This window comes from Dryas octopetala, chromosome 1 (assembly GCF_963921425.1).
Source record: "Dryas octopetala chromosome 1, drDryOcto1.1, whole genome shotgun sequence".
Classification (NCBI taxonomy): domain Eukaryota; kingdom Viridiplantae; phylum Streptophyta; class Magnoliopsida; order Rosales; family Rosaceae; genus Dryas; species Dryas octopetala.
The window spans coordinates 4,138,410-4,164,905 of NC_141366.1; the positions used below are offsets into that span (position 1 = coordinate 4,138,410).

A 26,496-nucleotide genomic window follows, 5' to 3' on the forward strand; every position below is an offset into this window, starting at 1 on the left:
TTAAGGTCTGAAACATGAAATTTCAGAAGAATTAAGTGTTTGTTTAAATCCAAGAAATAAAAAACTTGAAAATCTAATCCAAGCATAGTCACTCCCATTCCCAGTGATAAGCTTTTCTAGTGCCCCCAGCCCCACTAAAAACGAAACCCTTGTATATATCTGCGTTTCCATGAAAACAAAAACTAACAGAGAAAGAAGTCAAAGGACTAAGGAGAGTGTGAGAGAAATGGCACCGTTGAAAGCTCTGGAGGTAGAGTACCCAATTATCGACTCCGATTTCCAGACCTTTTGTGCCTCTCATGGAATTTTCTCAGGTGGGTTCCCAAACTTGTGGATTTCTTCAAACCCAATAATAAAGTACATAAATTTCTTTAGAGGGTCTTGGGGTTTGATACCCAATAGAGGGTATGAAGAACAAAAATTGAATTTTGTGACCTTTTTTCTGTTTGGTGCAGTGGAAGATTTCCTCATTCATGACCTCTATGAGTTAGCTGCATTTGCGGAACAACAGCCTACCTCTGAAAAGCTAAAGCAGGTCTTCTTCCAATGGCATTTTCATTAATAATCACACATTCATGTTATATGTTAACAAAGCCTCATGCCCTTTTAACACTTATATCATATTGTGTATGGGCTAGCAGGGTATTACTCAGGTCCTTTCTATCATTGATACTCAGCATCAAACATGGTTGAATGGTATGGAGCTTTTAGATGATGCTCTACATAACAAACATGTTCAATCAACTGGGTGTGAAGGGTATGAATAGCCCAAACCATGACCTATTCATTTTACTGCTATTAATTACTCATTGTAAATTTTATTGGGTTGCTGTATCAGGGTTGATTTGTTACTTGGAGGTGGATTACGTGAGGGACAGTTAACTGAACTTGTTGGGCCGTCATCTTCTGGTAAAACACAAGTAAGTAACTTGATGATAGCAAATGATTCCAATTTACATGTCACAATTATTTATTTGGGTTTAGTTGTCATTACTTTAAGTACACTGTGCTAAGCCTACTTTGGTCATTAAAGATTTAATCAAATCACTAATTCACTGTTTATTTTAGTGATACTATAAGCAATTGTACGGTATTCGTATAGATACAGTTTACATTTTAACAGTGTTCAAATTCTTGGTAATGTTCAGGTTTGCCTACTCGCTGCCTCCAATGTTGCAATAAAGCACATGGGTACTGTTGTATACCTGGACACAAGCAACTCTTTCTCACCTCAACGAATTACACAATTCGTTAGCCAAATCTCTGGCCATGCCTTTGATCAGGTTATACCATCACTTTTAGAGTAGAGTTTTTTTGTTTTTTTGTTTTTCTTTTGGTTATCCCTTTTTCCCAAAGTGAAGTACTACTCACTCTGATTTTATCTCAATTGATTTAATTGTAGGATGGACAAAGAACTTTTCAGAAAGTCATGAACAACATTTTGTGCCACTCTGTGTTTGACATCTTTACAATGTTCAATGTGTTACATCAGCTAGAATTCAATTTGCGATCTCAGGTTCACATTGACATGAGGCATTTCCTTCCCTTTTTTGGGTAGAGTTTCAGTTTACTTTTATTGAACATATGAACTGGTTCCAGCTGCAGAAAGGAGAGCAGGTGCGGTTGCTTATTGTTGATTCGATCTCTTCATTAATTACCCCAATTCTTGGGAACAGTGGTTCACAGGGTATACATCATTGTATGCAAGTTTTCTTGAGTTTGTCTTTTGTTTCATTTAAAATTTTATGATATCTTGCTTTGTGTCTTCTTGGAGGAATATTCTTCCTCTTTTTCATGGATTTCTCTACTGTTTTAATAATTTTGTTTTCCAGCAAAGGTTCGCTTGAGTAGATATATTAAATGTTTCTACATTTCATATTTGTTCATTCTTACGACTAAAAATATGTCATATACAATAGATGAGAGCTCATTGATTCATGCTTGGTGGATAACTACAGGACGTGCTTTGATGATATCTGCTGGATATCTGTTAAAGAAGTTAGCACATGAGCATAATCTTGCAGTGCTGGTTAGTTTTCTCTTGGAACATGATATGCATAATTCTCAGCTTAACATAATCTTTTGATGAACCACCCAGACTAAAATCAACTTAGAAAAGCTCTGGTTCTATTTCTATCTACGTAAATTTCATTTTGACCTGTAGAAACTATATTGTTAATAAATATTATTTATAGCTTGGATTGGTTTTCATTTCCACTCCAAGCTTATTTGCATCCTCAACATCATTTTTCTCATCATACAATTAAGTTGAATGCAAACAGAAATTGAATTTGAATTAAATCTATGCTCTCAAACATGACAGTACATTTGATTTGAAAAGGGATCATTCAATAGGGGCTTAGCTTACACGTTCTCCTTTGCAATAATTTTGTAAATGTGAAGGTGACCAATCACACAGTGGGTGGGGAGAGAGGTAATACCAAACCAGCTCTTGGACAGACCTGGAAGAGCATCCCACATGTGAGGCTTCTGCTTTCCAGTGATCATGAAAACAATATCCGGAGTATTTCTGTGTTAAAACATCCATCTATGGTATGTTATCTCTTATCCACATTCTATCGTGATTGTGAAGCATATATTGATAATCACTTTTGTGCACAGATTTACTATTATTACTCACATGTTGTAATTCTCGTTCCATCCCTCTTTGCAAATAGTTCCTACTTTTTTACTTACTGTTCACAGCTGAAGCATGCCCCTATGAAGGGGCTAGACAGCTGATCTTTGTCACTGTAATGATCCTACAGTTAACATTACCAACGTAGTTTCAAAACCTTCTTGTTAGTTTTTTTTTTTTCTCAGGCTTCTGGCAAGGCAGCAAGGTTTACAATTTATGAGTAATAGCATGGTTTGATGTAATTTGTACTTGCAACTACCCATAAGAAGGTTGGAAGAGTGAATCATGGAGAAAGCTGAAGCTGTTCTGTAAGTCTGTAACTTATCCGAAAAGAGAGACAGAGTAATATAGCATGGTTGATTCAATTTGTACTTGTGTTGATAGGAAAGGTGCTCTGTTTCCAAGTTAGAGATTCTGCATGGGGGCTACATTAGTTTAGAATGCATATTTGTTTGGCAATTCATAGTTTGTGTAGTCTGTGAATTAGTCGCCTGATGTTTTTCTGTAGGCAGTGAAAAACCATAATGCATAATAAGCTAATGCAGCCCCCCATGCTTAGGATCTCTATGTTTGAAAAAACAGGCTAAACAGCAATTCAATTAAAGTTGCTATGACCATATGAAGCATGTTATTGAAGCTTTCATCGATAGTGAAAAGCATATCGAATTCGTTTGTAAGATAATGCTGAACTTTTGATCTTTCCCCGGCTCCTATCTGGTTGCATTGTTTCAGAGTGATTCTGCTTCAACCAACAAGTTTCTTTGGACTCACTCAGTCACTCCAACGAAAAAACAAATAATTGAAATTACCATTTTACCCTTGTCCAAACCACAAAATAAGATTACGGGGATGGTAAGATATAGTCCTGGACTAAAGTAGGCAGTACAAATTGTGCCAAACACGGGAGTACTAGTCTAAAATAGTCTGGTCCCGTTAGACTAGTCAGTCTAGTCCCATGAGAGAATGGACCCGTAAATTGGCGGAATGCTAGCTACTCGTTTACCTTTATGCGGATGGACCCAATCTAGGAGAAACTACCAAGCCCATTAATTTTGAGGCATCAAATTTAAGCAACTTCATTAATTACTTCCTTTTAAAATTTTCCGACAGTGATTTATTTTCTACCATATAGTATTTTTTTTTTTACTTGAACCGTATATAATTTTTTAAGAATTTTAATTTTAATTTTCATTAATATTAATATTTTTTTTTTGTACTTTTATCTTTATATAGGAGCTAGGTAATAAGACATTTTTAAAATACCAACACTAGCTAGAAATACTATTTATTTTCTTCGTAAGTCATAAAGGACAAGCATGCATGGGCAGCGAGGACCGTACGTGGCAGTTTGCATGGTGTTAATGCATGGCTTGTACAGTTGTACGTGTCATGCACCCCACTCTATGAATGGGTATGACCACACTTTCCCCCTATCTATCTTGTGACATGTGAGTACTTGTCGTTCACCTGAAAACAAGAGAAGGAGATGGGAAGTAACTAATTAAGTCCTATATATAAATACCATGCTCTACCTGAAAATGAAGTACGTTGTTGTTGACAAGTGAGAAGAGCTAGCTAGAAGTGATCGATGGCAGTAGTTGAGCTAGTCCCCCTCCTCATCCTCATCCTCTTCCTTGTCTTAGGAATCTCTGTTCTGACCTCCGCTTTTCACGGCGGCCGCCACCGCCTCCCTCCGAGCCCTTTAGCTCTGCCCATCATCGGCCACTTCCACCTCGTTGGGCCCCTCATCCACCAATCCTTCCACAAACTCTCTCTCCGATTGGGCCCCATATTCTCCCTCCGCCTTGGCTCCGTCCCATGCATTGTGGTCTCCTCCCCCGACCTGGCCAAAAACTTCCTCAAAACCCACGAACTCTCCTTCATATCCCACGTTCAGTCCATCGCGATCGAACGCCTCACCTACAACGCGTCCCTTGCGTTCGCACCCTACGGACCCTACTGGAGGGTCATCAAGAAAATCTGCACCACCGAGTTCCTCAGCAGCCGCAGCGTCAGCAGCTTCTCTTCAGTTCGAGCCAGAGAGTACTGCCGGCTTCTCAGGCTCTTGGCCGAGAAAGCTGAGCGCTGCGAAGCTGTCAATCTTACCAAGGAGCTGCCCAAGCTTTCTAACAATGTCATCGCCAAGATGATGCTGGGGAGTAGTCATTCCAGCGATGAACAGCGGGACGAGGAGGCGAGGCTGGTGACGCGCCAGGTGACCAGGATTTTCGGGGAGTTTAATTTGTCTGACTTTGTTTGGTTCTGTAAGAAGTTGGATTTGCAGGGGTTCGGGAAGAGAATTGAGCACACGCACAGGAGGTTTGATGCGTTGGTCGAGAAGGTTATTGTACAACGCGAACAACTAAGAAACAAGAACAACAAGGACATTAATGGAGGATGCTGCACACTGCAGAGGGATGCCAGAGAGGAGAAGGTGAAGGACTTTCTTGACATTTTGCTTGACTTGCTCGAGGATGAGACTGCGGAGGTCAAATTAACAAGAGTTCACATTAAGGCTCTAATTATGGTAAATATTCTTCCATCGATCATATATATCCCAAATGGATTTAGTACATATATATGTCTAAATATGCAGTCGTTTTGGCATCATTTTACACAACAATCGACACATGCTAACATGCATATAAGGAGTATGTGGCAATCAATCATGCATGTATGTGAAACGTGGCATGCTATAGCAAAATAAGTAAATTAGCAAAAATTGTAAGTTTTACTTAAAAATTCATGTAAAAAATTTATTTATTTTTAAACTACAAGAAGTGGCTCAAAACTAAACTTTTTTTTCTTAAGCTGTATGTAATTCTTACAAAGTTATATTTATCTTGTTATAATACAGTATATAATTTTTGTTACACTTTATAATTTCGTCGAATTATACTTTATTAAACAATATAATATTGTTTAAAGTCATATAGTATTGTTTTAAAGTAAGTTTAAACATTTAGACTCGTTAGGGTAACTGTTTTTTTATATATTGACCCTCCTGTCAATAGAAATTGGGAAGTACGTACGTACGTATCTGGGACTAAAAAGGATATAATTGTCTTTTCAGGATCTGTTCACAGCCGGTACAGACTCAACCGCTATTTCATTGGAGTGGGCACTGGCAGAGCTCATCAACCACCCAAAAGTGCTCAAGAAAGCAAGAGAGGAGATCCATGCGGTCGTTGGGAATAGACGACTAGTCCTAGAATCGGATGGTCCAAATCTTCCATACATCCAAGCCATCATAAAAGAGACGTTTAGGCTACACCCACCCGTTCCTTTGGTCTCAAGAAACTCCGTACAAGAATGTAAGATTGGAAAATATGTCATCCCAGCAAATACAATGTTATTTGTCAATGTTTGGGCCATTGGAAGAGACCCAAAATACTGGGAAAGTCCATTGGAATTTCGACCCGAAAGATTTCTACAACTGGGTGGGCCCAATCAGAAGAGTGTGATTGATGTTAGAGGACAACATTTTGAACTGATGCCATTTGGGACTGGGAGGAGGATATGTCCTGGTCTAAACTTAGCCATGCAAATGATACCTGGGCTACTTGCTGCCATGATTCAATGCTTTGATTGGAAGGTTATTGGATCAAATCCAAAGAATATGAAAAATGATCATGATGTTCTTGAAATGGATGAACTGCCTGGAATGATAAGCCCAAGGGCCCATGATCTTGTATGTGTTCCAGTAGCCCGCTTCAGCCCACTTGATATCCTTGACACATAAGGCAATCGTTAAAATGTTGGTGCCAAAAATGTTAGGGAACTTCATGTGGGTTTCAAATTTAGTTGGAGGAAATAAGAACTCATTGTTGCTTCCTGAAGTACTGACAGTGATATTTAGATGGGTGAAAGGCTACATATATATGTGAAGAATTATGCAGAGTGTTCGATGAAATGCTAGCCAAAGAGGTGCAACCCTAGTTCTGCCACATATGTGTTATGCGTCATAATTTGTGTTATGTACTTATGTGTCATAATTTGTGTTATGTGGCTGAAGAAGAAGAACGTTTTGAATTTATTTTTATTGTTTCCTTCAAGTAGTATACAGGTGATTTGTTAATTCTTTAATTGTTGGATTCTGTTAGAGTACATGATGTGGCAGTCTAATGCAAAAATCAAGCCCATCCTAGCTAGCACAAAAAATCTTAGGAAAGGATATGCAAATCCAACACAAATGTAAAGAAATTAATTACAAGAACAAACCCACATAGAATGTAAACAAGGAAAAATTAAGCACAACGTTACAATGGAAGAAGTTAAAAGCAAGCTTAAAAATTCAATAGTCAAAATGTCCCAAGAGCACAATTTTTTTGTGGTAAGTCCCAATTACACTTTCCATGCATCATAAAGAAAACATTTAAGCTATACCCACTAATGCCTTTGGTCACAAGAAATTCCGTACAAGAATGTAAGATTGGAAAATATGTCCCTAAGACGCTGCTATATGCACACCAATTTTTTTTTCACATTACACACTCTCTCTCTCTAATTTGTGAAATTATCACTAGCTATTACCCACTACCAAAAGACAATAAATTAAGGATAACATATATGCATTTTTTTTTTAAAGAGATTTGAAAAAAACAAAAACAAAAAAACAGAAACCCATAACCCAGCCAACCCCTTGTCAGCCTTTACCACCCCGCCCTCGTTGCTGGCGGTCAAGTCCCATGCCATCGGCGCTCTCCTCTCTTTTTCTCTTTCCCTCTCTTTCTCATTCTCTCTTCGCACCTCCCTGGACGAAAAGGGAGGCTGGCGGCCACGTTGGCCTCTAGATCGGAAGTGGTTAACCTTATTTTAGTATCGATAATGCTAGTTGTCCCACATTTTTTTTTCCACATTTGTATTCCACATGATGTGTCATTACTTTACTGGAAGGGTATTTCCTTTTTCTTTTTTAGGTTTTATTTTTTAATTTTTAGTATCCAATGTATGAATGCCATGTAAGATGGTATGAAATTGTGGTATAAAAATGTGGTAAGTGTAGGATTCCTGTTCTAGTATATATACAGGTGACGTGTCATTCTTATATTCTTAGATTGTATTAGAGTGATGTGGCAGTCTAACATTAAAAATCAAGCATTATAACTGCTTTATCTTGTTAGCTTCATATATCTAGCTTAACGAGGATAACCATATTCGACATGGGGATACTTTTGAAGCTAAAAGGGAAGTGAGCAAACTGTGGATGGACATACTTTAATTTATTCGGTTGCAGGAATAGCAAGCTTACACAAATCCTCAAATATTCTTTAGATAGTATACCACATCCTTTGAATTTTGTTGTGGAGCTGAATTTCTTTACACCTCACAGTCTCACATACCATTTAAAGTTGTTTAGTTTGATTCACATAGAATTTATGTTGGGCTGGGGATGGGGATGGGGATGGAGATGGAAATGAGATGGAGAAAAAAAGAGAGAGAGAGAGAGGCACTGGGATAGAGAGAAAGGAGAAGAAAAAAAAAAAAGAAAGAGAAAGGAGGAAGTGGGAACGGGTTTTGGGGAAAAAAATAATAATAATAATAAAATATTTCTGAGTTAATTTATGGTTAATTTTTTAAATACATAGTAATATTTTAAATAAAAAGTAAACATACACCTTAGTTAGTTAAAGGGATGAGCAAAACTGCTCTCTATATATCTTAGGTAGCACCAAAAATCCAATCAAAGGATATCCAAATCCAACACAAATGTAAAGAAATTAATTACAAGAACAAACCCACATTAAATGGGATGAATGGAAATTAGGCGCAACGTTACAATGGAAGAAAAAACTAGTCCACGAAGAAATCAACCAAAATGTCCCCAGAGAACAATTAATGCTGAATGAAAATTCAATAACAACCACAACGTAGAATTATAAACCATGAGAGGCAAAGTAATTAATTTGACAAAAAAACAATTAAAGTAGTAGAAAAAGAGGCAAACGAGCAGATCGATTGGTTTACACATTTTGTAATTCGCAGCTGACAACTCATTTTAACTACTCGTCATGAATAACATTTGTAGTGCATGCCTCAAATTATTCTTTTTGCAGAGCTACTTTTTCTCTAAATAGATTAAGAGCAAATTATCTTTAAGTAATTCAATTATACACTGATTTTTAATTTAGTACTCAAACTTTAACAATTTGACAAAAAATACTTCAACTTTCATATTGTGTCAAAATAGTACCTCTGTTAGTTATTTTGTCAAATAAACCGTTATATACAAACGTGGTAGGAGCATTTTCGTCTTTTTTTCCACATTTAAAAGATAATAATATTTTAAAAAAACTTTTGAATAAAAAAAATTAAAACCTTTAAAATAAACATTAAAAAAATTAAAACTAAAAAAAAATTTAAAATTTAAAATTTAAAATTAAAACTTTTAATTTTTAATTTTTAACCCCCCCCCCACTGTCCCTTCTCTTCCCTTGTCCCACCCAGCCATCCCAGCCCCGTCCCCCTCCACTCCACTCCCCGCCCCCACCCAGCCCCTCCCCTCCCCCTCCCCCACCCCCACCCAGCCCTCCCCTCCGCTCCCATCCCCTCCTCTTCCCGCCACCACCCAGCCCTTACCTACCCATCCCTCCCTCTCCTTGCCCCAACCCCGTCGCACCTCCTCCCCCAGCCCGAACCTCGTCGCACCCCCTCCCTCAGCCCCGTCGCACCCCCCACCCCCTCACCCAGCCCCGCCCACCCAACAGCAGCCCTCCTCGCCCTTATTTCTTCTTCCCCCACCCAGCGCCACCTCGCCCCACGCAGACCCGCCCTGCCCAGCCCAGCCCCTCCCCCAGACCAGCTCCTCCCCACCCAGCTCCACCCAGACTCGACCCACTCCTCCCTCTCGCCCAACCGGGCCAACCCTGACCCACCTCCCTCCCACCCAGCTCCCCCCAAACCCGACCCACCCCCTCCCCTTCACCCACACAGACCCGTCATGCCTACCCCCAACCCTAGCCTTGCCCTGCCCTGCCCCAGCCCCGCCCCGCACAGTCCACCCACCCCACCCAATTTTTAAGAATTTTTTTTATTCAAAAATTTAAAAAATATTTTTTTTTTTTGCCAATAAAATATTATTATCTTTTAAATGTGGGGAAAAGACAAAAATACCTCTGCCACGTCAGCAGATAACGGTTTATTTGACATAAAAATTAACGGAGGTACTATTTTGACACAAAATAAAAGTTAAGGTATTTTTTGTCAAATTTTTAAAATTAGGGTACTAATTTGAAAATCAGTGTATAATTGAGTTTATTAAGATAATTTGGTCAAAGATTAATTCAAAGTAGTGTATATATATATATTCCATTAATTCTTTGGTGTTTCCACCAGAAGCCAACGTTTCCCATCCATTAATTGTTACTCACAAAAGAACCATGGCAGTAGTTGAGCTCCTCCTCCTGATCATTCTCTTAGCAATCTGTCTTCTCACCCGCCGCCACCGGCACCGGCACGGCCTCCCTCCGAGCCCCTTTGGTCTTCCAATGATCGGCCACTTCCACCTGCTCAGCCCTCTCCTCCACCGATCCTTCCACAGCCTCTCCCTCCGGTTGGGCCCCATATTCTCCCTCCGCCTCGGCTCCGTTCAATGCCTCGTCGTCACCTCCCCCGACCTCGCCAAAGACTTCCTCAAAACCCACGAACTCCTCTTCGCTTACCACCACCAGTCCACCGCGATCGAACGCCTCACCTACAACTCCTCCCTCGCATTCGCACCCTACGGACCCTACTTCAAGTTCATCAAGAAAACTTGCATGAACCAGCTCCTGGCCACCCGAACCGTCTGCAACCCCAACTTCTCTTCCATTCGGGCACAAGAGCGCAACCGGCTTCTCAGGTTCTTGGCCCAGAAAGCCCAGAGCTGCCAACCTGTCAATCTGACCGACCAGCTCATGAAGCTTTCGAACAGCGTCATCGCCAAGATGATGATGGGGACTCATGTTACTAATAATTCTAAGGGTTCGAGCGACGAGGAAGAGGAAGTGAGGTTGGTCATACGCGAGGTGTCGAGGATGTTTGGGGAGTTCAATTTGTCTGATTTTGTTTGGTTTTTTAGGAAGTTGGATTTGCAGGGGTTTCGAAAGAGAATCGAGGACACGCATAAAAGGCTTGATGCCATTGTGGAGAAGGTTATTACACAATGCCAGCAACAAAGAAGAATTAATGGATCAGACGACGAGACCAAGAATTTTCTTCACGTTTTGCTTGATATGTTGGAGGATGAGAGCAGTGAGAGTGCGGAGGTTGGATTTACAAGACTTCACATCAAGGCTCTAATTGTGGTAAAAATTCTTCCATCCAAATTAATAGACTTAATACATATACATATAGGTCGCTTCAGGTGTGTAAGTTTGCATATGTTATCCAGTGTTTGATACTATAGCGTTCAGCATTTGCATTAGACTAGTTTATCAATTTTTATGTTCAATTTTAATTCTAGAATTTTGGGGTGAACAAGCCATTTTATGGCTTATGAAATTGAACCATCCAAAAACGAAATAAAGCCCGACTATTTTAAAATATATATCGCTAAACCTGATTTATGATGTATATATTATGTCGTAAAAATTGTGATACTGATAGTTGATTAGGTGACAATTTAGATGTTTTGTTTTTTTCATGTACAGCCTGAGGCATGCCTGCAGGCCCTGCACATAAGGACTGTGTGGCAATCGATTATTTATCTATATACGGAAAAGTGACAATATGTAACAAAATCTCTTACGTACATAGGTGGATCAATTTGACCTCTATAAATGGTCCAATTGTAAATAACATATCTCTTACAATTTGCAAATTTGGTGTATGTGTGTTATATTTGTATTCGATAAATTTAATTCTAATTTGAATGGTTTAACATATTAACAAAGGACTGAAAAATATATAAATATATATATTTTTTCAGGATTTATTCTCCGCTGGTACAGATACAACTGCCATTACAATAGAGTGGGCACTGGCAGAGCTCATCAACCACCCAAAAGTGATCAAGAAAGCAAGAGAAGAAATTGATAGGGTCGTGGGAAAAAGCCGACTAGTGGGAGAATCGGATGGTCCAAATCTTCCATACATCCAAGCCATCTTAAAGGAAACATTTAGGCTACACCCACCCGTGTCTTTGGTCTCAAGAAACTCTGTACAAGAATGTAAGATCGGAAAATATGTCATCCCAGCAGATACAATGCTATTTGTGAATATTTGGGCCATTGGGAGGGACCCAAAGTACTGGGAAAGCCCATTGGACTTTTGGCCCGAAAGATTTTTACAACTTCATGGGGATGACCAAACGAGTGTAATCGATGTTAGGGGACACAATTTTCAACTTTTGCCATTTGGGTCTGGGAGGAGGATGTGCCCTGGAATAAACTTAGCCATGCAAATGCTGCCTGGGCTACTTGGTGCTTTGATCCAATGCTTTGATTGGAAGGTTATTGGGTCAGATCCAAACAAACTGAAAAGTGGTGAGATTCTTGAGATGGATGAACGGCCTGGATTGACAAATCCAAGGGCTCATGATCTTCTGTGTATTCCAGTGGCCCGCTTGAGTCCACTTAGTATCCTTGACCCATAAGGTAAGCTTTAAAGGTTTTGGTCCCAAAAATGTTTGGGAACGTAGATGTCGGTGGGATGTAACTTTATTTTAGAAGATATAAGAACTTAATGTGTTTCGCATTTTAATAAAACAAAGTCTTTTCTTTTCTTAAAAAAAAAGGTCTTTTTTCCCATATGTATTTTAAAATTTAGTTCATATGTACTAGGTTTGTTGTTGTAAGAGAAAAAGAAAAAATTTAATAAATAAGTCTTCCTTTCTCTTTTACCCAAAAAAATATAAGAAGTCTTCCGTTTCACTAATTATGAAAGAAAAAAAAGAACTTTGTTTTTTTGCTCGCTATAACTGAAATATCTTCGCTTGAGAGTTGAGGCAGCTTGAGTTCTTGAGGTTAACGTCTAAATAAATAGGGGAAAATGAGAGAGAAGGATTTTGAAGTTGTTTCTTTTATTTTGGCTAATTGTTTATGATCGATAAGACAGGTTTTCTAAATTTGGAAGGAAAGAGAAAATGTTATAGTACAAAATTACAAATAGAATGGGAAAAATATTACAATTTACAGTGTAGTGCAGGCCATATAGTGATTATTGACATGGTAGTAGTGATATAGTGCAGTAACAATATATATATATATATATATATATATAGTGTAGTGCAATGACAATTACATCTAGGCATGTACAAGACACACACTCAGATACTTGCTCAAAATGTGGAAAATTTTGATTATGCAATTACAAAGTGGAGTAAACTCCACGGGCCACAAATAATCATTCTATTATGAGATTCTTTTAAATAATTTTATTTAAAGAATTTTTTATGAGACTTTATTTAAGAATTTGAATCGTTTATTTTTTCAATTAATACACAAAACATTCAATTCAATCAGTTAGGATGAATTGTCACTCTTCAAACAATAGCTAAAAAAAAAGTGCTCATTTTATAAAGGGCTACTATTTGCACACTTTTTTTTTTCTTTCTTATATATCTTAAAAAAAATGAAAAATCAATACAAAAAGACACAAATACCCTTCTTTCTCCTTCCCTCTCCTCTCTTCCTTCTCTGCAAACACACAGCCCCTGTGCCCTCCCCCTTCCTTTCTCTTCCTCCTCCTCCTTCCTCCCCCTCCCTTGCGCCCTCCCAGACCCACCAACCCAGCCAAGCTCGACCCCCTCCTCCTTCCTCCCCCCGCCACCCCATTTTTCTTCCCCTCCCTCTGCGACCCACCGCCTCTGCCAAACCCGACCTAGCTCATCTTTCTCTCTCCTCGAAACCCAACCCCAGCTTCTTCCCTTCCCCCCCGCGACCAACCCACCCCGGCGACCACTCCACCTCGACGACCAACCCACCCCAGCGACCACCCCTCAACATTTTACAAAAAAAAAATGTAGCTGCAAAATTGTTTGTAAGAGAAAAAGAGGAGGGCTGGGTTGGTGGGTCTGGGAGGGCGCAGAGGAAGGGGAGGGGGAGGAAGGAGGAGGAGGGAAGAGAAAAGAAGGGGGATGGCGCAGGGGCTGTGTGTTTGGAGAGAAGGAAGAAATGAGAGATAAGGGTGTTTGTATCTTTTTGTATTGATTTTTTATTTTTTATTTTTAAGGAAAAAAAAAAAAAAGAAGAGTAAAGTGTGCAAATAGCACCCTCATTTCATATTTGGTGGCACTTTTTAACTAAAGAGCAAGGGGCTAAAAAAAATGTTGAAATTTTAGAACTTTATCGTTCATCTTAAGCTCAAAATCTCAGGATAAACAAATTAATTCCCTTCCCGCCTCCATGTTCCATTCAAGAACCAAAGCCATCAATGAAGCACAAGCAAGCCTTTTTCGCCATTGCAGCAATCTCATACAATCTCAACCATACCACACTTTCCGTCCCAACAAACCCAAGACCAAGCCTCGCCATGAAGGACCTCACAGAGATACCAACCCTCGCCGTGAACGACCTCACAGAGACGCCGCAAAGCTTCGCAAGCCCATACCTTTCGTCTCCAATGTCAAAGAAGTTCAAGACCCAGAAGAAGCCCTGTCTCTCTTCAGTGAGTACCACCATATGGGCTTCAAACACGACTACCCCTCTTACTCTGCTCTAATCTACAAGCTGGCTCGTTGTCGAAACTTTGAAGCTGTTGACACCATTCTTGGCCATGTACGAGATAGAAACATCCAGTGCAAAGATACCCTTTTCATTGCTCTGATTCAACATTATGGGAAAGCCAATTTGGTAGAGAAAGCTATTGAGCTTTTTCACCAAATGCCCTCTTTTAATTGTGTCCGTACATTGCAGTCCTTCAATGCACTCCTTAACGTGCTTGTTGATACCAATAGATTCTTCGAAGCGAATGAGTTTTTTGGTCGGTGTTCTAAAATGGGTTTTCGGCCCAATTCGATTTCCTATAATATAATGATCAAGGGCTGGCTTCGGAAGTGTGAATTCGAAGAAGCGTGCAAGGTGTTTGACGAAATGCTGGAGAAAAAAGTGCAACCTAGTGTTGTGACATATAATAGTCTTATAGGGTTTTTTAGTAGAAAGGGTGAGTTAGAAAAAGCGACCGGTTTTTTTGAGGACATGAAACAGAAAGGGAAATACCCGAATGCAGTAACATACGCATTATTGATGGAAGGTTTGTGCATGCTTGGAAAGCATGAGGAAGCCAGGAAGATGATGTTTGATATGGAGTATCGAGGGTGTAAGCCGCGGCTTTTGAATTATGGTGTTTTGATGAGTGATCTTGGAAGGAGAGCGAAGATTGAGGAAGCAAAATCTTTACTTCAGGAGATGAAAAAAAGACGGATTAAGCCAGATGTTGTGATTTATAACATACTGATTAACTTTCTTTGCAAGGAAGGTAGGGCTACAGAAGCTTATAAAGTCTTGATTGAAATGCAACTTGGAAATTGTGTGCCCAATGCAGCTACGTACAGGATGATGGTTGATGGGTTTTGTCAGCTCGAAGATTTTGAGGGAGGTTTGAAGGTTTTGATTGCAATGTTGACAAGTAGACATTGTCCTCGCTTAGAAACATTCGAATGTCTGGTTACTGGTCTCTTAAAGATTGGGAAAATTGACGATGCTTGTTTTGTCTTGGTGGAGATGGAAAAGAGAAATATGCAATTATATTTGGAAGCTTGGGAAGCTCTAGTTGTGGATGCTTGTGGTGAGGATGTTGTTGCAGGTGGGCTTGTGACTGAACTAATCTCGGTCCATTAATGGTTGTCAGGGAAGAGATGATCGCATGCCATTTGGTAATGACTTCTGTAGGTCTTTCCAGGATGGTACTACAAACAAAATATTGTTGAGTTCATATGCAATAAAAAGTAGCTTGTATCTGTGACGATGAAAAGAAATAGAAATACTGAAATTATAGAATATTTTTTTATTTTTCGGTAATTTATAATCTTGTTGGCCGTCTTTACTGATAAAAAAAATTAAAAAATTAAAAGATGGAGAGAAGTTGGGAACCAAAAGTCCTAAACAAACCATGGTTTTAATAAGTTTACATTTAAAACACAAGGTTCAGGTATCTTAGGTTCTAACGAACACACTAATACTAGAAGTGCAAGTTCACCTACTCCATGTTATCAACTCCATCTTATGATATAAACTTAAAAGTTCTTAAATTCTTAAATCATAGTATATATACCCAACCACACTGTCTTGATTCATCAACATCTAATTAAACAAAGCCTTCTCAAGATCATCAGCTGTTCTTGAAGTTTCACTCTTTCCCCCCCAAACTCATGGCATTCCGAAAGTCGATTTCCTTGCCCCTCAAGACCACAATCTGGCTGCTTCTTCTAGCCCTTGCAGCAACACACACAACCTCTGCCCGAATCCTCGATGAGGAAAGCCCTGCCTCTGAGGAATCTGATACAGCCGCAACACAAACACCTGTTTCCAGTGTGCCTCCTGTGGTGGCTGCCACCCCAGCAGGCCCTGCTGCAAGTGCCGCAGTTACCAATTCAGAGTCCTACCATCCATTAACCTTCTTCCTGCATGACATTATTGGTGGATCAAACCCCTCAGCCAGAGCTGTCACTGGGATTGTGACCAATCCAGCAGTGAATGGCCAAGTCCCCTTTGCCAAGCCCAATGGTGCAGTTGTCCCAGTTGGCAATGGCATTCCTCAGAACAACAACAACAATGTCCCCTTCTTCACTGGCCTTGGTGGAAACGCTGGCAACAACTTGATCCAGAACAATGGGAACAACAACAACATCATTGGTGGGAATGGGCTTCCATACCTGAATGGGGCTCAGCTCGCTCCGGGAATTACCCTTCAGAAGCTTATGTTTGGGACACTCACAGTGTTTGATGATGAACTGACTGAAGGGCATGAGCTTGGCTCTGGCTTGCTTGGCAAGGCACAAGGATTCTATGTGGCAAGTTCTGTAGATGGGACCAGCCAGACCATTGCCTTCACCGCCATGTTTCAGAGCGGCGGTTATGCTGACAGCCTCACCTTCTTCGGTGTTCATCAGGTGGCTGCGTCGGAGTCTCATCTGGCAGTCATGGGAGGCACTGGGAAGTATGTCAATGCAAAGGGACATGCCTTGGTTAAGACTATCCCTGCAACAAATCAACATAATACTGAAGGAGTTGACACTGTGCTGCAGTTTACAGTGTATCTTACTTACTAGTGTGTGCTAAGGTTTTTAAAAAATGTTGTTATGTGTTTGCTAATGTCTCTGCACCAGAGAGTATATGTCAGAAAGCCTTCTTATTTAAATTGCAGAAATGATTGTTATTTACATGCAAATCAGGGATTTTACTTCTAAAATAAACAACAAAGATGCATGTATAAAATATTGTTGGGCATATTATGGTCATGGCTCCAAAAAAGATGTCATGGCTCCCAAAGTATATAGAATCTTACTGTTGGAGGCCATTCTTCCGGTAGTGCCGGAAACTAGTGCTACTGCGAAGATCACCTCCGGACTTGATTTATTTGTGATGACTCAAACGAGAGGCAGTGGAAACTGTGTGCCTGTGTGCTTTTTTACCAAGTTGTTGTTATGTGTTTGCACTAGAGATGTATATGTCAGAAAGGACAGCAGATTAGGAATTTTACTTCTAAAGTAAACAATGAAAAATCGTGAGAAAAATATAGTCAAATGATAATGATGATCGTGGCTCAAAATAAAATAAAAGAAAATATTATAATTGTCATTCTATCAATTTTACACCACACAATCCAACAAGAATTTCTTTGAGTGGATATGGAATGGCAGACTTTTAACTAGAAGAGTGGAGCAGATTATGTGTAGGAGTAGTTTTACCATACAAAATGTAGCTTTGGGGTGTGATTGGTTCACCAACTCAGAAACAGCAACTTTGTTAACTAGGTAAGAGGCTCTAAGCCCATGGGCCCATAATGATTTTGAGCCCGAACTAGCTGTTGAAGATCAGCTGGGCCTAGCTAGGCCAGGTTAAAAAAGAGAGGCCCAAGCTCGATGGGCTCCATTGAACTTGCTTCGGCCCTATTTATAAGATTTTTTATGACTTCGTTTACTTGTTTAATCCTCATCCTTTTGCCCTTACAAACTGTTCAAATTAGGGTGAGCTACTCATATGCAAAATTAATTCCCAGTTTTACGCTTTCATCCATATGCGACATCAAAAGTAGCTTTATGTTTCAAAAAGCAGATCAGGAACCCAACAAACTTGTTTGGATAACATAAATAAGGATATCATTTACATTTTCTAGTCTTAAGCCCTTTCCTAACTCTATCATTTTCAACCTTTATTCTTTGTCTTTCTTTATGACGTGTTTGGGTTTCCCAAGCAAACCAAAAACATTTAAAACATAGGAATGTAAATGTGTCCTGATTAAATGTTGAACTCTAAATGCTTAACTTTGAATTTCAAAACAGCTTTATTTTGATAGTAAGCACATGAATTCAAAATTATTAGCAAAGGATTGTCTTTCAAACATATTGGGATGACAATAGCGCTACCATATTACCATAATGCAACATATATAACTAGAAGACATGCATCGATCCATGATCTCGAAATCTTTGTTGTGGCTAAAGATAATCCTATGTCCAAACACTTCCTTCAATTCCCAAGGAAAAAAAGAATAAATATCGCATGCTATGATGAGCAAAAAAGTTGCGCCGACCCAAGTACCAATTTCTCTACCAGAAACATATTTTATGATAGGATGGGTGGATGATTTTCCAACTTTTTTGGTATTTCCTTTCCGGCGTTGCAGTCTTAGTCAAAGAAATTTAAAGTCACGAAACATCCGGAAAAGGAGGATCAACATGAAAGAAAACAAGATAATTAATTAAAGTTATGTGTGTGGAGAAGGAATTATAATTTTTCTTGCTTCTAAGTTCTAACCCATTGATATCACAAAACTCTTTTGTCTGATCAGTTGGTCAGAAAAGATAATTATATGGCTTAACATAAAATAAAAAAAAGAGTAAGTAAGTAGAGTAATTAGTTATTAGGATCATAATCTACTTAAAAAAAGTTTGAAGGTGAAATTTTTAACTTTTACTATTTAGTTTCTCCCTTCTAATTTTATGCCTTCCAATTGTATGGGAGGAACTATTACCACCATCCAAATTCTGAGCATACCACTCACCATATTCAGAAGAAGATAGAAGAAGAAAAAGAAAAAGTGGTTGTTGTCTGTCCTTGAGTGCCGACCATTAATGCCACCGCATGCTTTTCCTTGTTGGCAGACATATATTATAATGACGTACTCTTGTCCTGTAAATTTTGCTACATAATGAAATCAAGTATTCTTTTGAATTTGGATCCATTAATAAACATTGACCATTTCACCTCATGTAATTATATATGCACATTAAATTCTTTTTTATTAAACTAATTTGTTAATTTTTGCTTGATTTATATCTTACTCGTAAGAATAAATATGGTGAGATTTTCAAAAAATAATAACTGAATATACTCAACGCCACCTTTACGCCGAATTCCAATAACAAATGAGGAAGGAACTTCAAGCTATAGCAAGTTCCATTCATTAGGGCTTATTGATCACCTCAATTTTTTTTGTTTTGAACATTGGAGATCGATGGTGGTTGATCCATATCATAGTGCTCAAAATTGAAAAGTAGTACGTGGAAGTGGTGGATGTGTAAGTGGGGACTATTAAATGCTGTTGTTTCTTCACATGATGGAGGGGTAGAATATTTGCAAATGCAATAAGTGAATCTTGGCAGAGAACAACATGGTAGTGGTCACATTACCGTTTACATGGAAAGTAGCTAGTAAACAAGGAAGATACTTTCTCAGAGTTGCACAGCCTGAACAGGATTTCAATTTTAAAAAAGTGAAGAAAAAAAACAGGGAACATTTAGAAGGACGCAACATGCTAACACCATTGAATATTGTTGGCTCCAAGAAATGATCAGATCAGAGAGAGCACGAGATCGAAGATCATGAATATCCTCCTCAGTCAGTAGATTCATCGATCAGTACCCAACTCCTCGATCCCTCTTGGTCCTCTTTTACTTTAACTCTCTTTTAAATAATAGAGACTTTGATTCCGATCCCACCAAAAAGAGTTTACATTTACATGCACAAGATATATATTAAACATGATTCATTAGTAAATAATTAATTAAACATGCAACACTGATCATACAAACACATGCACACCTGGCCTGCTGCTGCTAATGCTGGAATTTCAAATTTAGTACACAGAAACATAACAAATTAAAAACCTGATATGATAAATTATTAAAGATGGAGTAAGTTGATCGATCATGATGACCATGGAGAAGAAGATGGTGATGAAGTTGGAGAAGGCCAGAGCTGGGCATTCTTGACCTTGGATACACTTGCAAGCACACCTAATGGGGTCACGTCCCCTATCACTGTCACTTTCTTTGTTGAAAAATCTATACTAAATGATGTCACTCCTGCATATATACATGCACAATTAATTAATTACGGTTTAGTTGCCAAATACTCTCTAGCATGTTATGTTTATCAGATTCTATAAATGAAAGGACATTTATACCTTCCATTTTAGAGAGGTGTTTTCTGACTTTTCCTTCACAGCCCTTGCAATGCAGTGACACCCTCAAAACTACAACCTACAAATACTATTAATTAAATTAGCAAGATGGAGAGTGATCGAATTATAAAGAGATGAAGATGATTAATATTATATATATACATGTGTTACCTGGTGACGATGAGAGCGAGTGGAAGAAGACCTTAAACTTAAAGCAGAGGAGGAATATTGAGCATTTGAGGTCATGAGGCGGCGTTTGGGCTTAGAAGGCTGAGGAGGAAGCAGTGCAGCAGAGGCATGGTCCTCCTCCGATGCTAACCAGTCGATGAAGGGCACTGCCGGAGTAGTCCTCAATTTGATGAGGTCATGTATGTCAGCAGAGCTTTTTCTACGTAGCTGAATATCATGATGATCACTGCTTTGCTTACTAGAAAAACTCTTTCTGCATTTTTCATAGAGTGGTTTAGGATTAAATGGTAACTCATCAGATGAACAAGGGACATGAATGTTGCGGTGATGATGAGGTTGAGGTTGGTATTTTGGTCGATCAATGCTAGACTTAGACCATATGGCTGTGGAAGCAGGAGATGCACAGAATAGATCCATTCCTAATTTCATGCTTTATTCTTGGACTTGGAGAAGAAATGGGTAATATGCCTTTGTTTGGTGAAGACTCAAGAGAATGAAGTTTTTAAAGTTGGTGGGAGAGAGAGAGAGAGAGAGAGAAAAAAAAAAAAGATCCAAGCACTGAGGTCCCACAACAAAGAGTTAATGGTGATGATACTTTGGAAGATATGTGACTCATCTTCGACCCTCAAAGTTGTGTTTTAATTTTTTTTTTTTGTATTTTATATTCTTTTCCATTTAATTAATTAAGTGGGTGTGGGGTTGATTAAAGTTGGGCTAGCTCGATCATCTTGATGTGATATGATTACAACCACTAGAAGTACAATGAAGCTAGGCTAGTTAGCTATAAATTACTAGAATCTACTTCTATTATTGGTACATCATTGAATGTTTCTCTTATTTGTTTTTTAAGAAACATTGTTTTACATTTGACTCATGCCATACAGCATGAATATATATATATATATATACATATACAATATGCCTATAATATCACTTTCTCAGTTATCTCTTACCTATACATAATGTGATTGTTCAAGCTCCTCATTCTTTGTGCACAGTAGATCGATTGTAGTTTCCAATTGCCTAATTTTACTTTCTGCAAGGTAGATTTTATGCTAATCAAACATATATTTGCCAACCCTAGCAAAAGTTAAAATAATAATAACATTCTAACCTATCTTTTGCTTTTTCTGTTCTTTATTTAAGCAACCTGACAACCACAGATTCCCTTACGTTTATGTTTCAAGTAATTAATTTGTGGGATGTGTATCTTCTTTACCAATCAATCATCCAAGCCTCTATTCAACCAAAAAAAAACATCATCCAAGAGAGAGGAGAACCCAAATGGGCCAAGCCCATATCCATTTCGGTTGAGTCAATAACCCATAAAGAGAAAGTGGGCTCTTAATCAAAGAGCGCAAAGTTCACGGGCCTGACCAAAAGTACAAGAAAGCCGAATGGGTCTCATCCACTTCACACATGCACTCTTACTACACACGTGCGTTAACCCATTGACCCCAATCCCAAATTAGGGTTTTAGAAACAGAGATATTAAAACCGCAGCCAAGTGCTAGGGTTCACTTTCTTCTCCACTCTCTTCACCTAAAGACACACAGAGATACCACAGCCATGGGTATGATGAACGCATTTCTTTTTTTTTTTTTTTCTCTTTTTAATTTTCGTCTTTGATTGAATTAACGTCGCTCTAATTTGTTTTTTTTTTTTTCACCTAAAAAGCGAGGATCAAGGTTCACGAGCTCAGGAACAAATCAAAGGCAGAGCTTTTGGGGCAACTGAAAGATCTGAAAGCAGAGCTCGCTCTTCTCCGAGTCGCCAAGGTCACTGGAGGAGCCCCCAACAAGCTCTCCAAAATGTACCCATCTCTTTCTCCCTCAATAATTTTTATTTATTTTTCCATTTTTTTAATAGTTTTTTCACAGTATTCATTGTGTTGTTGTGGTTTCAGCAAGGTGGTGAGGCTTTCAATAGCGCAGGTGTTGACAGTGATTTCCCAGAAGCAAAAAGCTGCTCTCAGGGAAGTTTACAAGAACAAGAAGTTCCTTCCTCTCGATTTGCGTCCAAAGAAGACCAGGGCCATCAGGAGGCGTCTGACCAAGCACCAGGTACTACTAATCTTCAGTCCTAGTCAACCCCATTTCATATTTAACTGTATAGTCATTTTGGAAGTTGCCCATGGATTGAGAATTGCATAAAATGGGAAACATGATGATGCTGCTTTTGTTATGCTTTTGTTTTACTTGAATGTGACAAGGAGATAGACTATGTAATCATCATTGTTTTACTTGAATATGTATGCTAATTATGTTACATTAGCTTATCCAATCCTATTTTTATGAGAAATGTTAGAAGAAAAAAGGGCAGTCTGAGAGACTGAGACTGTACTGGCTGAATTATGTTAATGGATGAGCAAAGATGTGTTGGTATTTCCCAAGATATCTTTTCCTTTTAATTTCATGGATTGTAGCCAATCAGGTACAACGATCTAGAAGCAATTGTTGCAGCAAGGTCGGCTCATGTTGTAATTTAGGTTCTTAGATGTGACCAATGTGATTGACTTGGAGTTCTCAAATGTCTGGTTTAACTGAAATACGAAAATCGAAAAAAGCATTTTATTTCCAAGAGTATGATGTATGAATATCTGACTTCCTGGTTTTTTTATATGGATCATTAATTTATTGACTGTAACAGAATATAAGGACTCACAAGTTAGCTAAATTTTTCATATAGGAGAGCTTTTCTTCTATTTGGTTTCCCTACTGATTTTAGACTGGTTTTGAAATTAGGTTGCATCTGGTTAAGATGGTCTTCTGACTAGATTTAACTTTTTTATGGCCAGGATCTTATATTATTCCAATAGTTGGGTAATTCTTGGCAATTATGTAGATTTGTTTAAGCACTTGATACGCTGAATGTTGTCACTGCTCTATTGCTTTTCATTGATTTCTTTTTACTTCTGCTTTTTCATAGAGGTGAACTCTTTTCTTTGGAGAAGTAGGGGAACTGCTGTCATTTCTTTTTGCTGTTCATTCCCCTTTCTTCAGATTATAGCTGCCAGAATCATTAACAACATATGTCAGGTCTATGTCATTTCTGTTTATCCTAACTCAGTTGTTGAATTGTTTCTTGTAGGCATCTTTAAAGACAGAAAGAGAGAAGAAGAAGGAGCTGTACTTTCCATTGAGGAAGTATGCAATTAAAGCATAATGCTGTATCCAATTATGAAGGGAATCGGAAGTTTCACCTATTATATGACATTCCAAGGACATCATTTTAAAGTTTTTATCTCATCTCGTAATTTAATCTGTGTAGACAGTATCCCAAATATGATTTTGCTGGTCCAGAATTTTAATGCTGATTTAGATTCCTTTTCTTATTTAATCATTCACAATGAGATTTTATAGTTGTCCTACTCATATCTTCTTGATCGTTGAGTTTCTTGGGTATTTTTGTTTTCGTAGCAGCTCAATGTTTGTAATTACTTTTTTCTAATCTTGCTTATTCTGTGTGTTGCCCGTCACCTAACTATAAGCGTTACAGAAGCATCGCCTCATCACCAGTGTCTAGTGCCCAGTTCTAAGCGACTAGCCTCTTGTGGGATGGGTTAAATCTCATACCTTCTTGTGAGCAGCATGTGATATTCTAGCCATACAAAGCCTCATCTTGTTTCAAACGTGAAAATCTTTAGTGGGATGAGAGATTATTGTGGGAGAAATTTTTGTTCTAAGCACCCTACACTGATTTTTAGTTGAAGTCTGCGCTTGTTAATCCACTCCGCATCTGTATGTTTTTCATTTAACAAAGCATTAGTTGGTAAAAGTAAAGTTATAAAAACTCGGTCCTGCAAAATGCGTCTGGGTTATCAACCATCAAAACATGGAATACTGTTTCCTCAACCAAACATGGAATACTGTTTCCTCAACCAAACAAAAGAGAGTGTGCAACTCAACATCTATGTTGAGCATCGATGCTTCAAATCCATCTCTCGCAAACTAATAAAAAACTTTTATCTTCAGAAAACTCATCAAAAAGCAATAAAGGGCAAAAAAAATTTGCTTTTCTGACAACCATAAACAGTTTGTTGGGTCGAGGCTTTATACCCAACAGCTTTTGAGTTGTTGGGTTGGGTCGGCTGCAAAATTGGGCTAGTTGAACATTGAAATATGAAAAACCGTTCACAATCGACCACAGTGGGAGTCGAACCCACGACCTTTTGATCCGAAGTCAAACGCGCTAATCCACTGCGCTATGCGGTCTTCTGTGAACATGTGGGATCACTTAGTTTATTTATCACATACTTGCTACCTATTTCTAGGTTCTACTACATACACACAGTATGGTTTTGGTTGCAAAGAAAGTTTTTAAAATGGGGCTCAACTCAAATAATTATTTTGACTTCACAAATTTGAACTAATATCGTGAAAAGTACACGATACACCTTACTATAATATCTAAACTGTCCAAGATATTAATTAGCTAGGCAACTGTCTAACTACAACTGTACTTAAAAGTACACACACAAAAGTCCTGGAGTCCAGCAAAAGCAAACGTGGATGTTAGGCTAATCCGTGATTGGTCATTATCAATAGTCTGAACCAGTTGTAAACTTGTACTTGGGCTAAATCGAAGTCTAAGTTAATGTCTTAACCAGGCTCTGAATTGACCCTTGCTGGTTTCACACATTGAAAGGCACTTCTTTTTTTTTTGTCAACCACAGGAAGAGGACATTCGTCTTGACTTGCTTGCTTGACTCTTCCACAGTCACAAGTTCACATATTCATTGTCCAAATTTTGAGTAAATTACATCATTTTCCTCACCAGCTTTCTACGCGGTGAGCCTCCATAGTCCATAGCAATAGACCACTAGCACACAGAGCCTGCTTATATTGGCAACATTAATCAAGATGTATAATCAGTATGAAATTATGTACAAGAGGGAAGATGTAACTGTCTTCAGACTAAACCCATGTGACATCCATAACGGGGCGATTCAATACGTCCCCCACATATCAATAGTTGATAACTGTCATTTTATAATTGGTTTATCATGAGCAAAGTCGGAAACAATTATGAGTGACGGTGAAATTTTAGAGAATTGGACCAAATTATAAAAATAGAACCCTCAACCCAGCTTTCATGTAAATTCACGTTATTTTCGTATTATTTATACCTAAAATAGTTTAGGGAGTCAACAAAATTTGAAAATTTAAAGTAATTGTCTCACTTGACTCTCCCAAGAACCGGCCCTAATATCCGTTTTTAGCATGGGTTACACTATACTAATTTTTGAGCATTCATGCAAAAGTATGGGTCATGTGGCTTTATGGATGTTTAACGAATTACAGAGTGGGTTGAAAGACTAGATGTGAATGGATCATGTAGCTTACATGTATTTTTCTAAAGAACGAAAAACAAAAATACTTGATTAGGCGTAATTTAGCTCATTTAATTTAATGAATATCAAGAAATCTCACACACATTTTTTAATTGACAATTCTTCACATATATGTAAGATTATTGAATGTAAATTTTATTGTACTATATAAGATGATGTTAGAGCATCTCCAATAGACTTCTCAAATTTTACTCTTTAAACATTATTTTGATGATGTATGTGATAATTTGAAGCGTCAAATTTTTTACTTTAAAATTGTGAACTCCAACGGACTCTTCAATTTCATTATTATTATTATTTATTATTTTTTTCTTATTTAGAAAAATTTAGATTTTACTAAGATTTGAATAGTCATATTTACTTGTTAAAACTAACGATTTAATTTTGAGTTCTTATTTTGATAAACTCATTTGTAGAAATTGTTAGAAAAAATTTATTTAACATGACACAACTAATTGAGCTGTCAAAGACTTTTGTAAAATGCTCTTACCTAAAGTCACGAATAATCGAAAGGTGGACAAAATAAAAATAAAAATTGCATATGAAGTCCACATCTTGCTTCTTTAAGGTGGGAAGCTTCCCTCATGGCCAAAAAAAAGGTTGGAAGCTTCCGATTTGTTTGGGTTTCGACTTTCGACTATACATCAACAGAAACATTACTTTTGGCTGTTAAAGATTTTAAAACGTCATGGGATACGGGGGTTATGGGAGACAGAAAGCCATCAACATCAAGCCACGAAGCCCGTGACGTATCACAGATAAAGGCTGCAAC

At 38.3% G+C, this 26,496-nt stretch overlaps 5 protein-coding genes, 1 non-coding gene and 2 pseudogenes across 9 annotated transcripts; 6 read left to right on the forward strand and 2 right to left on the reverse strand.

Moving 5' to 3' along the window:
* The first annotated feature begins 117 nt into the window (after window positions 1-117).
* RAD51D (DNA repair RAD51-like protein) lies at window positions 118-3,354 on the forward strand. Of its 4 annotated transcripts, XM_086253107.1 has the most exons (10): window positions 118-314; window positions 456-535; window positions 642-757; window positions 839-920; window positions 1,149-1,283; window positions 1,403-1,516; window positions 1,600-1,687; window positions 1,959-2,029; window positions 2,404-2,553; window positions 2,824-3,354. In XM_086253107.1, exons 1-10 carry the CDS (start codon window positions 170-172, stop codon window positions 2,860-2,862), a joined length of 1,020 nt encoding a protein of 339 aa, XP_086109233.1. In that variant the 5' UTR covers window positions 118-169; the 3' UTR covers window positions 2,863-3,354. The 4 variants fall into 4 exon arrangements, with proteins under 4 accessions (XP_086109233.1, XP_086109217.1, XP_086109224.1 ...); XM_086253091.1 differs by lacking the exon at window positions 2,824-3,354 and having other exon boundaries at window positions 2,404-2,812; XM_086253098.1 differs by lacking the exon at window positions 2,824-3,354 and having other exon boundaries at window positions 1,606-1,687; window positions 2,404-2,812.
* An 872-nt stretch (window positions 3,355-4,226) lies between these two features.
* LOC147296665 ((2S)-flavanone 2-hydroxylase-like) lies at window positions 4,227-6,468 on the forward strand. Its single transcript, XM_086252621.1, has 2 exons — window positions 4,227-5,165; window positions 5,712-6,468. The coding sequence occupies exons 1-2, from the start codon at window positions 4,227-4,229 to the stop codon at window positions 6,378-6,380; spliced, it is 1,608 nt and encodes a 535-aa protein (XP_086108747.1). The 3' UTR covers window positions 6,381-6,468.
* Window positions 6,469-10,017: 3,549 nt separating this feature from the next.
* On the forward strand, window positions 10,018-12,212 carry LOC147296666 ((2S)-flavanone 2-hydroxylase pseudogene; annotated as a pseudogene).
* Window positions 12,213-13,846: 1,634 nt separating this feature from the next.
* Window positions 13,847-15,518, forward strand: LOC147296667 (Tetratricopeptide repeat (TPR)-like superfamily protein). Its single transcript, XM_086229507.1, has one exon. The coding sequence runs from the start codon at window positions 13,963-13,965 to the stop codon at window positions 15,394-15,396; it is 1,434 nt and encodes a 477-aa protein (XP_086085633.1). The 5' UTR covers window positions 13,847-13,962; the 3' UTR covers window positions 15,397-15,518.
* Window positions 15,519-15,926: 408 nt separating this feature from the next.
* Window positions 15,927-16,826, forward strand: LOC147296668 (dirigent protein 25 pseudogene; annotated as a pseudogene).
* Window positions 16,827-19,849: 3,023 nt separating this feature from the next.
* On the reverse strand, window positions 19,850-20,800 carry LOC147296669 (Chloroplast-targeted copper chaperone protein). Its single transcript, XM_086229674.1, has 3 exons — window positions 20,354-20,800; window positions 20,186-20,261; window positions 19,850-20,084 (listed from the first exon to the last, which is right to left on the reverse strand). Exons 1-3 carry the CDS (start codon window positions 20,798-20,800, stop codon window positions 19,927-19,929), a joined length of 681 nt encoding a protein of 226 aa, XP_086085800.1. The 3' UTR covers window positions 19,850-19,926.
* Window positions 20,801-21,818: 1,018 nt separating this feature from the next.
* LOC147296670 (large ribosomal subunit protein uL29-like) lies at window positions 21,819-23,705 on the forward strand. Its single transcript, XM_086244707.1, has 4 exons — window positions 21,819-21,944; window positions 22,049-22,184; window positions 22,278-22,434; window positions 23,462-23,705. Exons 1-4 carry the CDS (start codon window positions 21,941-21,943, stop codon window positions 23,534-23,536), a joined length of 372 nt encoding a protein of 123 aa, XP_086100833.1. The 5' UTR covers window positions 21,819-21,940; the 3' UTR covers window positions 23,537-23,705.
* Window positions 23,706-24,511: 806 nt separating this feature from the next.
* Window positions 24,512-24,585, reverse strand: TRNAR-UCG (transfer RNA arginine (anticodon UCG)). The gene has a single exon. It is a non-coding gene; the product is annotated as a tRNA-Arg (tRNA).
* Window positions 24,586-26,496: the final 1,911 nt, after the last annotated feature.